Source organism: Diaphorina citri, unplaced genomic scaffold, assembly GCF_000475195.1.
Source record: "Diaphorina citri unplaced genomic scaffold, Diaci psyllid genome assembly version 1.1 scaffold1092, whole genome shotgun sequence".
Classification (NCBI taxonomy): Eukaryota; Metazoa; Arthropoda; class Insecta; order Hemiptera; family Psyllidae; genus Diaphorina; species Diaphorina citri.
Genome location: NW_007378521.1, coordinates 16562 through 28762, shown reverse-complemented (window position 1 = coordinate 28762; position 12201 = coordinate 16562). Strand labels below are relative to the sequence as shown.

Genomic DNA, 12201 nt, shown 5'->3' with positions numbered 1-12201 from the left:
TCTTACTTGACCGCAAATTCTGGATCATCTGTCGAACAGTCCATATAGAAGACCCGGTAGGAAGACGGTCCATCTGTAGGTATGGAAGAATTTCAAACCTTATTGTTCTTCCTTAAAGTTGAAAATATTCAAAGATTTCAAGGTCTTATACTCAGTATAAATTAAACTATAGAATTTTATTGTTGTTAGAATCTTCCTGAAAGAGGCTGAGTGTTTTCTGTGCTGGAGAATTTACATAAGTACCTATAGGTGTAATGGGAGATATTTGAAAAAAGATAAGCTTCTGAGCGACTACTGGTACCTGAGCGACTACCGGTACAGTGACCCTAGTAAAGGGAGGACGGACTAAAAAATTGAAGAGGAAAAATCTTTGCCACAATCAGCTTTGACAAACTTGTTTAAAAAGCAGCTAAAGCTCCATGACTTCCATACTTTTAATTTAGTTTGTCTTTACTTAACATATATGTTGTTGATTTCCAAGCACACATATTCCTATCTGGTATATCATCTAGTATGATATTATGTTGAGGAAATGGCCTTGTTGTATGTTGTCTCTATTATAAATCATATCTCCTAGCATCATGTTTTCTTGCTCTACATCCGTGTTTGTGTCAAGTGCCTGAACCAAAGGAAGGATAAACCCATTATCTCATGGAACAGAGTACTGATCAAGCGTCGGCCAATCCAGGCAGCTGTCAGTTCTAATAAAAAAGCATCAACAAGATTTTATGAATACAAATTACCCTAACTACGTGTGGAATGGCTTTTATTCGAATAGTTGCAAAACGATATGATGTCTCTATCAGCTTAAAACATAATGCCTTTGAATCTCCATTTCCTTAATGACTTGGATTTTATTGACACACGTCTCAAACTCTCAACCAAAACATCATCAGTCTAATCTAAGTATTGTCCTGATGGGTAATCGTGAATAATTTGTTAGGGACCAAACAGATCAATATCACTGGAACTGCTGAACACAAAGCAAAGTTTCTAAAAGGAAACTAAATTTACGTCATTGTCGAACACAATGAAACAGCTGCCAACCTAATAACCCAACACATACTAAACTTAACTGAACACAGTCTTTCATTAGTGCCAGACATGAGATTTGTAGAAACAAATTTTTGAGCATGAATGATCACAAAATAATAAAGATAACTAAGTAGAATCTGGGAGAGATGTGGAGAGGAAAGACATTATGAATGAAAGTGGATAAAGCCAACTATAGCAGGAATAGGAGTAACTTTGGCTCACTTAATTATGATTAGAGCCCACTCGAAACTAAAAGTAAATAAAACCAATGACTCATGCAGACTTGAAAACTAGACTAGGTGACAGGGCCGGTCCCAAACAAGATTCCAGAGAAAGTCAGAAACCAAGTACTAGTTCAGCAACTCGAGATTTTGACTTCAATATGGCACGACTCGGAAACCCTTATGAATTAGCTTTTACCAAAGATCATTTTCCACTAAGGTCACTTTTATCACCGACCTTTGGGTAATGTGTTGATAATAATTCACATTGCTTACATAGTGACGACTAATACCCACCTCAATCTTCGAAAATGTTGATATCTTACCTAGGTCTGCATAGATCCACCCCTGTAGTCACCTATCATTAGTGATCCTGATGAATGTTTTCAAAACTCATTAATAACCGAATGTGAGATAGATAGAATTGGAACTCTTTCCGATTTTGAAAGTAAAACCATTCCACGGGTTTTTAATTAAATTAAGGCTTTCATAGGTATGTACTTCTCTGCGTAGTTCATTCATTTCACCCAAACATTGGTTTGCAATTTGTTTTATTAGATTGGGTTTGCGATCTATTTCACACAAAAATCCACCAGTAGTTTCATTAAATGTAGTCTCGTTGATGTTTTGCTTTTATACTTATACTAGTAGGTATGACTATGATAAGAGGGTATATGTACTTGGGCATAATAACTATTTTTCTTCTGCCCTTACAAGATTAACTATTATTATTATTACTTTACCTACATTAGTACATTGTGAAAGCTTTAGATTAGAATCTAGCTTAAGTTAGATTACTCTTTTTTTTTAAAACTATCAATCAAAAGATAATACAATGTTCTATTCATCGATTGTACTTATCATTGGTCTATTTTAGCTCTTTATGTCGAATGAAAATGTCCTACATACCTGGTTGAATTGATTTGACCCTGATCCGGAAAGCTCCTCCATGACCATCAGGCAGTATGGGTTCAAAAATCCTCCTTTACTACAACTTGATGCTTTGACTAGGTCCAACATCCTTCCACGAACGAAGAAATCTTTGGCAGGCCGATTATTCTGTACTCGCTGTTAACAAAAAAAGATGTACTGGCGTGAGCATAAGAAAATTGAGTGATAAAAGAGAAAAATAAATGAATTATTATATGTATAGGATTTAGGATTCCTATAATAGGAAATCCCTGATCAAAGCTCAGCCACGTTATCACCCATCCACAGACCATAGACAAACTGCCTTGCTAGACAAACTGCCTTGCTCGCCCAAAGGCTCTTAACCTTGTCTAGTCTAGGACATGAATCTCAAGTCTTCTGTACTAGATCGACCTCCGGGAAGAGAGACATACCATGTATTACCTAAAGACGCCAACATCACTTTACTATAATGTTAAGGCGGTCTCTCCTTGATCCCTTGTGTGCCGCGTCCATTTTTGTTTAGGACTATTTAATTGCTCTGAAAATTGCTCTGAAAGGCAACATCACTTACTACGAATAAACTATAGAAAACATCTATCATGTACTTCATGTGCATGTGTCCCAGGAAGGCTGCTTGCGCCCACAAGATACTCAGGCTGATTTTGCTCTGATACTCTGGTCGCAAACTTCCAGCAACCAAGACATTGGTGGTGCCCATCGAATGACCTATCGTGATGACTTTTTTCTTGCCGGTTACATTCAGGACGTAGTCAATGGTAGCTGTAGTGTCGTAGATACCGATCTCGTGGAATCTGTGAAGTGATTCGGAAAGAGACTTGTTATGGAATAGCTTCAAAGAAGGTTCAAACCGTTAATGATTTCATAATTCACATTGTACAAGGTTCGGAATTAAAGGTTCACAAGAGTAGTTAATGATTTCTTAACCTATAAGATTCGGAACAGTGGGGACAAAAAAGATCCGTCCTTCCCTTAAAAGTTCTGGAACCATCGGAAAAATTACTGAGGTTAGGAAATTCTAAGTGGTACCTAGTACCTACTTGACCAAAATCATATAGGTCTCATATAGGTTGCCCATAATGCTCAAAATAGTGATTAAAAATCACAACATATCACATACTTACGAGAAGTCAAAGAATTTCTCATCCGAGCTTGTTATGGAATAGCTTCAAAGAAGGTTCAAACCGTTAATGATTTTATAATCTACATTGTACAAGGTTCGGAATCAAAGGTTCACAAGAGTAGTTAATGATTTCTTAACCTACAAGATTCGGAACAGTAGGGTAAATTAAAAAGATCCGTCCTTCCCTTAAAAGTTCTGGAACCATCGGAAAAATTACTGAGGTTAGGAATTTCTAAGTGGTACCTAGTACCTACTTGACCAAACTCATATAGGTCTCATATAGGTTGCCCATAAAGCTCAAACTATAGTGATTAAAAATCACAACATATCACACACTTACGTGAAGTCAAAGAATTTCTCATCTGAAAAGCTTATGTTGACATGATCTCGACTATACATGTTACCGCGACTGTTCCAAAGCCAGACATCGTAGCCTTTCTTCCATAGGTGAAACACTGAAACAACATGCCATTAAGAGATAGAAACTCATTTATCTTGTATTATAAACATTAAAATCATCTAAATCAAAATAGATACTCTATCATTGACCTTATTTCAGACCTATGGAAGCAAATTATGATATAACCTTCCATGGGAGAAATAAACGCACCATAAAGAAGCAAAATCTAGTCAAGCTTATCTGCAAAACCGCAAACTGGGAAACCAGATAAACGCAAGGTCAGAATCGTGTGATTTGTTGCGGTTAAAATCTGCCATTCTTCATTAAACAATTCAGTTAGTTCCAAGTTATCCTAGAAAAAACTCATACTGCAATTAGTGATCAGACCTATGGAAGCAAATTATGATATAACCTTCCATGGGAGAAATAAACGCACCATAAAGAAGCAAAATCTAGTCAAGCTTATCTGTAAAACCGCAAACTGGGAAACCAGATAAACGCAAGGTCAGAATCGTGTGATTTGTTGCGGTTGAAATCTGCCATTCTTCATTAAACAATTCAGTTAGTTCCAAGTTATCCTAGAAAAAACTCATACTGCAATTAGTGAGATAGATGTAGGTATATATTATGAGGTACGTAGCTAGTAATATTATACCTACCTACGTGACATCTGTCTGCATCTCAGGTAAAATGAGGTGAGGGATGAGGTGATGAGAGATCAGTTCAATCAGAAGATTCAGAAGGTACCAACCTTGTGTTAGTACAATTATTATTTGGAGCTCCATCTATGTAGAAATTTTTAAACCCTTCATTTCATCTTTAGATCGGTAGGTAATACATTGTTTATGGACTATTATATCCGCCCGGGTTCGGCATCCGGAAATTGGTCAAAATGTAGCCATCTTCCGTCTGCACTTTGTGCTCTTCACTTGGGTAACCCCAAAAACTGATTATCTCAGGCTGAAAGAAAGAAATAAAGCCTTCTTAAAAGGATTCCCAATTCTTATCAGTGTACGGAATGAGATCTTCCACACGAGCCATATGAACTTTAAAGCTATATCCACTCATAGTCACCGACACAACGAGGTAAAGAGGTGAATCTATGTTGTCGAGGCAGTGTACGGTTTCAGTCGACGTTGATCGACTATGTTTGGACACACCTTCATACCTACCTGCGTTTTTTCATTTTTCTTGGAGGATTAGGATCGTGCTTACTGATCAGCAATACTGAGATGCTGCTGACTATAATATCGTTTGGAAGCTATTGAAAAATTTCGATTGAACTAGCCTGATTTTGACCGCCCAAGAACTGGTCAAGGCGACACAGGCCGAAGTTGAAACATATAAGTATGACGGGTTAAAAACAAGTGTTTTTTTTTACAGACTTCTTTAAAACCATTCACCGTAGGATTCTGAACAATGATCTGGATGAGCTCTTCCACTCCACCACAATATAGCTTACCGTTCTCATATTGATGAATTTCTCTGGTGAAAGAACTCTCGAATCATTCATTTCGGCAAAAGTACCACACCGACAAATGAAAATCAGAATCAATAAAACCAAAGGAAAATTTAGTTTTGCCATGGTTAGAGGTGAAGTTTTAGAAGACATGTTGAATAGAAGATCTTTTACAACTTTAAAGGTTTTAGGAGGAAGAATTATTGTATTATGAAGCGTCTTTGGTAAACAATAATTGTGTTGGTGACTAGAAATTTCAAAGATAGATACTCGTATGTAAGAAATGTTAGAAAACACACTAGTAGGTAAATAATAACTTTGAAAATAATAGGTAATTCGAACAAAATCAACGGTCCGAGAAATATTTTCAGCTAAAGTGGTTTCAGCAACCAAATCAAAATAATTGTCTTGAACTTGACTCTCCAGTGAAAATTTAATACTGAAGGATTGACAACGATTGCCTATTGCTTATCAATTTAATGATATACGTAAAGCCGGATACATTGAATATTGATTAATTGATGAGAACGACAATTCAAGGGAATGACGAGGCAAGGTAAGGGAAAAAAGTATTCGAACACAGCTGAAGAAAATCCAGTTTCAATCGATCTAACATAATGTGTAGCAAATTCAAGATTTAGGCTTGTCTCGCAAGTGTAGACGCGTGACTTTTAGTAGCGTGTAGTCGCCTGCGTAAAACCAAACCTATGAAAATGGTAGAGTTTATGTTAGAAGTTCTCTATCATTTTCCAATGTGCGACGGGCCTCAGTCGGTCTAGCAAAAACATATATTCAAAATTGACCGTGCTCTGAGAACGACAATTCAAGGGAATGACGAGGCAAGGTAAGGAAAAGTGTTCGAAAACACCTGAAGAAAATCCAGTTTCAATCGATCTAACTTAATGTGTAGCAAATTCAAGATTTAGGCTTGTCTCGCAAGTGTATACGCGTGACTTTTAGTAGCGTGTAGTCGCCTGCGTAAAACCAAACCTATGAAAATGGTAGAGTTTATGTTGGAAGTTCTCTATCATTTTCCAATGTGCGACGGGCCTCAGTCGGTCTAGCTGCTAGACTTTAGCAAATACATACATAATATATATTCAAAATTGACCATGCTCATTAAAGTTCATATGGCTCGTGTGGAAGATCTCATTCCGTACACTGATAAGAATTGGGAATCCTTTTAAGAAGGCTTTATTTCTTTCTTTCAGCCTGAGATAATCAGTTTTTGGGGTTACCCAAGTGAAGAGCACAAAGTGCAGACGGAAGATGGCTACATTTTGACCAATTTCCGGATGCCGAACCCGGGCGGATACCCTATTATAATGTTTCATGGACTCTCGGTGTCATCGGACTGCTGGCTGCTAAGAAACCCGAAGGAGGATTTCGGTAAGTCGGATTTCATTGTGAAAGAGGGAAGTCTTTTAGATGTGTTTGGTGCGTTCTAAAACAATTTTCTCAGGGAGAAAACTGAACACTTCCTATCCTATGGGATACCTAGCATTTCAGTTTTTGGGGCGACTCTAGGCTGGGTCAGAGCTAGAGTGACAGTGGCCATTATGCTAGCTGTAATCCGAGGGGCTCGCTGAGCTCATCCAGATCATTGTTCAGAATCCTACGGTGAATGGTTTTAAAGAAGTCTGTAAAAAAAAACACTTGTTTTTAACCCGTCATAGGTACCTATATGTTTCAACTTCGGCCTCCGTCGCCTTGACCAGTTCTTGGGCGGTCAAAATCAGGCCAGTTCAATCTAGGTTCCAAACGATATTATAGTCAGCAGCATCTCAGTATTGCTGATCAGTAAGCACGATCCTAATCCTTCAAGAAAAATGAAAAAACGCAGGTAGGTATAAAGGTGTGTCCAAACATAGTCGACCAACGTCGACTGAAACCGTACACTGCCTCGACAACATAGATTCACCTCTTTACCTCGTTGTGTCGGTGACTATGAGCGGATATAGCTTTAAAGTTCATATGGCTCGTGTGGAAGATCTCATTCCGTACACTGATAAGAATTAAGAATCCTTTTAAAGAAGGCTTTATTTCTTTCTTTCAGCCTGAGATAATCAGCTTTTGGGGTTACCCAAGTGAAGAGCACAAAGTGCAGACGGAAGATGGCTACATTTTGACCAATTTCCGGATGCCGAACCCGGGCGGATACCCTATTATAATGTTTCATGGACTCTCGGTGTCATCCGATTGCTGGTTGCTGAGGTACGAGGTGAACAGTTATGCTAGATTGCTAGTAAGTCCAGTAACTAGTAAGAAAAGAAAGAAACGTATTAATCGTAAATTAAGTGCAAGTGTTTGTGCTTCTTCCAGGTATTATTGCTCTGATGGAGTGTGCTCATTTACTTCTTTGTGTAAATTGTTTACAATATGAATACTACTAGGTATGATACGTCTATTAGGTGAAGGTGACATTGTGTTTTCCATTAGTCTTCGTACTCTGTTTGTACTTACACGAGAAGTTATTGACTAGGAAAAGAGGAGTTTTATTGTTTTGTTTGTGTGGTTGGTTTGTTTTGTTTACCTTGGAATTCAAATCTATGTTTGTTGACTCTGAAATTCAGTTCAACTCTAGCAAATATTACGCATAACAGCATAACACTAAGCTATCCAATGTATGAATTAGGAATCTATGTATACCTACATGGGTATGTACCTATACGTTTACTTACCTACCTATAGATCTTCATGATACCTATAATATTGTGTAAATTGTTTACAATATGAATACTACTAGGTATGATACGTCTATTAGGTGAAGGTGACATTGTGTTTTCCATTAGTCTTCGTACAGGTTTGTACTTACACGAGAAGTTATTGACTAGAAAAAGAGGAGTTTTATTGTTTTGTTTGTGTGTTTGGTTTGTTTTGTTTACCCTGGAATTCAAATCTATGTTTGTTGATTCTAAAATTCAGTTCAACTCAAGCAAATATTACGCATAACGGCATAACCCTAAGCTATCCAATGTATGAATTGGGAATCTATGTATACCTATACCTACATGGGTATGTACCTATACGTTTTACTTACCTATCTATAGATCTTCATGATACCTATAATACTCATGGCGATAGTGCATGCACCTACCTAGGAATTTGTAATTTGGTCCAATGATAGGTATACCCTACGTAAAGTAAAAAGATTAAAATATCTCGAGTAAATTTCCTTATTTGGTGTCTGGAACTTTCTTCCAATATCTAATTTATTGTCCCTTCGGCACTGATCGGACAAATTCCTGACTAGCTAGATCTCTATCAATAAGTGTATCAATTTCACCTGATGTTTCTCTTTCAACACGTTCAGCAATGTTAGCACATTAAATTTTTCAGTCAAAGTCCGCCATAATATTATTGGTTCTTGGAATTCAATGGTGGTACCCATTGGTGGTACACCGTGGTGAAATCTGATCTTTGCTGCAGAAAGCACTTATGGTGTAACAAATAACAAGCTGAGCCCTAGCAAGTGTGCACTTTCTTTACAGACTCTTGTAATAAATGCCTTGTGTTCTTGTGTATGAAGGTCTGCATTCAGCTACTTAGCATATCTCCGTCTTGAGCAATATAGTGATTAATTTATGAAAAGCTCGACGGATCTACATGTGCTTCTAACGAACTAGTTGCATTCATTGATAATAATAGATCACGAGACAGTTCATGGTTTATCTTCAACAGTCACATAAACGTTGATACAACACGGTTTGTGTACATCTTCTTCGTTTGCATTAACTTTAGGAGTGTTTATAATATCCAGCACGTATTCTGTTGTATTTATACACTTCATTAACAAGTCTCGAGACCAGGTCTTGGCTAATCTGGGCTCTAGTCTCGACAAACAATATTCCAAGATCTCAATGTCCTCCAACTAGAGGTCAATAGTTGAGGTTAAGGGCTCCTAAAAGACCCGATGAAACTCCTTGAGTGAAATATACTGAGTACTCACATAATATGTAGAAGAGTATTTACGACACATAAACTGTTCAATGTGGGAAAGTTTTATGGCGTTTCTGTGTGTGTGTGTGTGGATGCATTGTCTCTTTTAATTTAACTACAAACATTTCTTTAACTACACATAGCTGAGGAGTAGCCTCCCGTATCAGACGAGATCATTCCAACAAGGTTTCTCACCGTCTGAATTTTACATTTGATTTCCGGACTAGAAAAAATATGAAAAAAGCAATTATAATTAATATGTTTAACTAAACACTAGGTTTAATAGGTCTTCAGCGAAGTATTCTAGATTTGTACCTACCTACTTTGCTGTTGCACAGAAAGTATGGAAGAAAACCGATGAAGGAATGTTAACATCTCATCTAACAGCGAATTTCTCAAGAGGAAATATATTTGAGCTTGATATTATATCTGGGATTTGTACATACCTACATATGTAGCCATATCCAAATAACTGTTTTAAACCTAAATCAAATTATAATAATTAGTACGTTTCTACATTCTCCCAAGCACATTGAACTTGTTCATGTTACACCCAACAACATAATCTGGGATAATGGAGCAGTTCCAAATGGGTAAAAATTATAAATAAATAGTCGATTCCTTTGTAAAAAGTTGGGAAAAATCCAAATCTGAGGTCAAAACTCCGAAAAAGTAACTGTAAAAGGTAAAAGGTCGAAAATTCAAATTTTATTTTTCCTTCTAATGAAAAAGTTCAAATATGTGTGACGTCAGACTTTACGCAGTTGTTTTTTTCGTCCGTTAGGTAGCGCCACTATGCAAGCGCGCTAGCGGAGGAGAAGATTTTATTGTTGAAGAATTACTTGCGTTTTCGTCAGATAGGCTAAAAGTAAGTACTCGTAGTTACACCTCATAATTATTTTCCCCAATATCTATTTTAACGTTCCTTAGCGTAGCTAGCTAGACATCAGTAACGTATACCTAATAATCTTCTATTATGAGTGAGAAAAGTGCAGTCCGGTAAACCAAGAAGAATATCTTCCAGAATCAGAGAATAGATAGTTTTCCTTCACATTGTTGTGTTTATTTTGTGTTTCCTAGTTTTTATTGTCAACTCATTCAACATATATCACAGTACATCAGAGAATAGATAGTTTTCCTTCACATTGTTGTGTTTATTTTGTGTTTCCTAGTTTTTATTGTCAACTCATTCAACATATATCACATATTCTGGTCCATGACATGCTCTGTTAGATACTATAAATACATCTTCACACTCTTGCTCTCAATTCATCTGGTACCATTTCAATTACTCTATTTGCTATTGCTGATGTTCCTATTGAGATGGTTAGTGTATTTTAGATCCGATAAGAAGTTGGTATGGTTTGAGATGTTTGTATCATTCCTAGTATTTTAGAGTTTGAAGAATTGAGGATGATATCTTTAATAACAAGTTCCATTTTTTTAATCGATTTATCTCGGGATCTAGAAGTCGTAGAAGAAAAAGAAAATTTCCGTTGGTCCTCATTTTTCCTGCTCTATGACCATCACTCAACTAAGCGCAACTGATCTATTGGGATAGGCTTGGCTAAATCTTTTATAGAAGTAGGTATTAGGTACTCAATGTATTTCAGTACCAATCTAACTTCAGGTTTCATCAACTCCAATTGGGAATAAATTGTCGACTGAGAATTGAGTAGTACCGACCTACATAGTATCTCTATTCCCTGCATGCTTGTGAATTTCCAAAAATCAGAAATCTAACTATAATATGTAAAATTAAAGCCTTTTTGTTTTCCATCGTCGTTCTTAAAGTGATACATACTTAACCACCATTATTTTTTCACAAAATTCAGAAATTTGCAGACACCCATATTCAATTATTCCTATATCACCATTTTAACGATCTCAATTTATGCCACTATACGAGTAGGAGTTCCTGTGAGACCTCGACATCTGAAGTATATCTGCGAACCCAAGATTTCTTTCAAAGAACACACAAGATTATTTAAGGCTAGTTTGCCAATATCCAGGTGGTCTTGGGATTTCTATTCGTATGGATTACGGAACAAGGATTGGGTTTGGTCGCCTGTCCAAACAGTAATGAAATATCGTGTCCACCACTATCTACCAACTATGTAGTTAGTGGAGGTGGAGAAGGCGTCAGAATTGAAATTGAGCCCTGGTTTTAACCTTTTCGGTGTTGTACGGGCGAAGTTGATTTACATCCGGATATCCTTTGGCAATAACACCTTTTTACATGCTTTTTAATGTCAAAAATAACCTAGGGAACAGATCTGAGTGGATTAAGTGTTAAATTTTCGGGAGATGTTGGGGAAATATAGACGAGTGAATTCTAGAATCGGAAGAATATTGACAAATCTTCCTGGTTCTTGACAAATCTTCCTTATTGTAGAAGATTTGATTTCCTGGATAGCTAATAGCCCAATAAATTAATTTGGTCTGAGTATAAAGCACAACCTGAATCGTAAAAGGCATTACTAAAAGTGTAAAATCTGAGGCTGTTCATAAATTTACCCAGCCTCTCGACGTTAAATCTGAAAATTGTTTTAGAACGCACCAAACACATCTAAAAGACTTCCCTCTTTCACAATGAAATCCGACTTACCAAAATCCTCCTTCGGGTTTCTTAGCAGCCAGCAGTCCGATGACACCGTTATTATTATTATTACTTTACCTACATTAGTACATTGTGAAAGCTTTAGATTAGAATCTAGCTTAAGTTAGATTACTCCTCCTAGTGACTGTTTTACCTTTAACAGCACTATAGCCCCTCTGCCAATATGTAGTTTGTTTGAATAGTTCGTATTAAGCAAGTGATACCTACTTTCTTTTATGGTTATTAGGCTCTTTCATGGTAGCTATGTTAAAGTCAGCATCGCCATCGCTAAAATAAAAGGGTTAAATTTGACAAGCAATCGATCCCATCAACCAGTCAATAAGCAAATGTCTTCCATGAAGGACATCCTCCGTTGAATCAACATCATGTGCAGCGAAACAAAATTTGATTGCAATGCATCTTCCCATTATGTCAGAGACTCAGACTTCTGTCTCTTTTGCTCCGACTGCTTTCCGCCCTTCTCTTCCGGAGTGG

General features: G+C 37.0%; 1 protein-coding gene across 1 annotated transcript; it reads right to left on the bottom strand.

Annotated features, from left to right (window-relative positions):
• Positions 1-2129: 2129 nt before the first annotated feature.
• Positions 2130-11757, bottom strand: LOC103514157 (lipase 3-like). Its single transcript, XM_026827201.1, has 4 exons — positions 11716-11757; positions 3650-3764; positions 2740-2980; positions 2130-2324 (listed from the first exon to the last, which is right to left on the bottom strand). Exons 2-4 carry the CDS (start codon positions 3706-3708, stop codon positions 2130-2132), a joined length of 495 nt encoding a protein of 164 aa, XP_026683002.1. The 5' UTR covers positions 3709-3764; positions 11716-11757.
• Between the last annotated feature and the right edge of the window lie 444 nt (positions 11758-12201).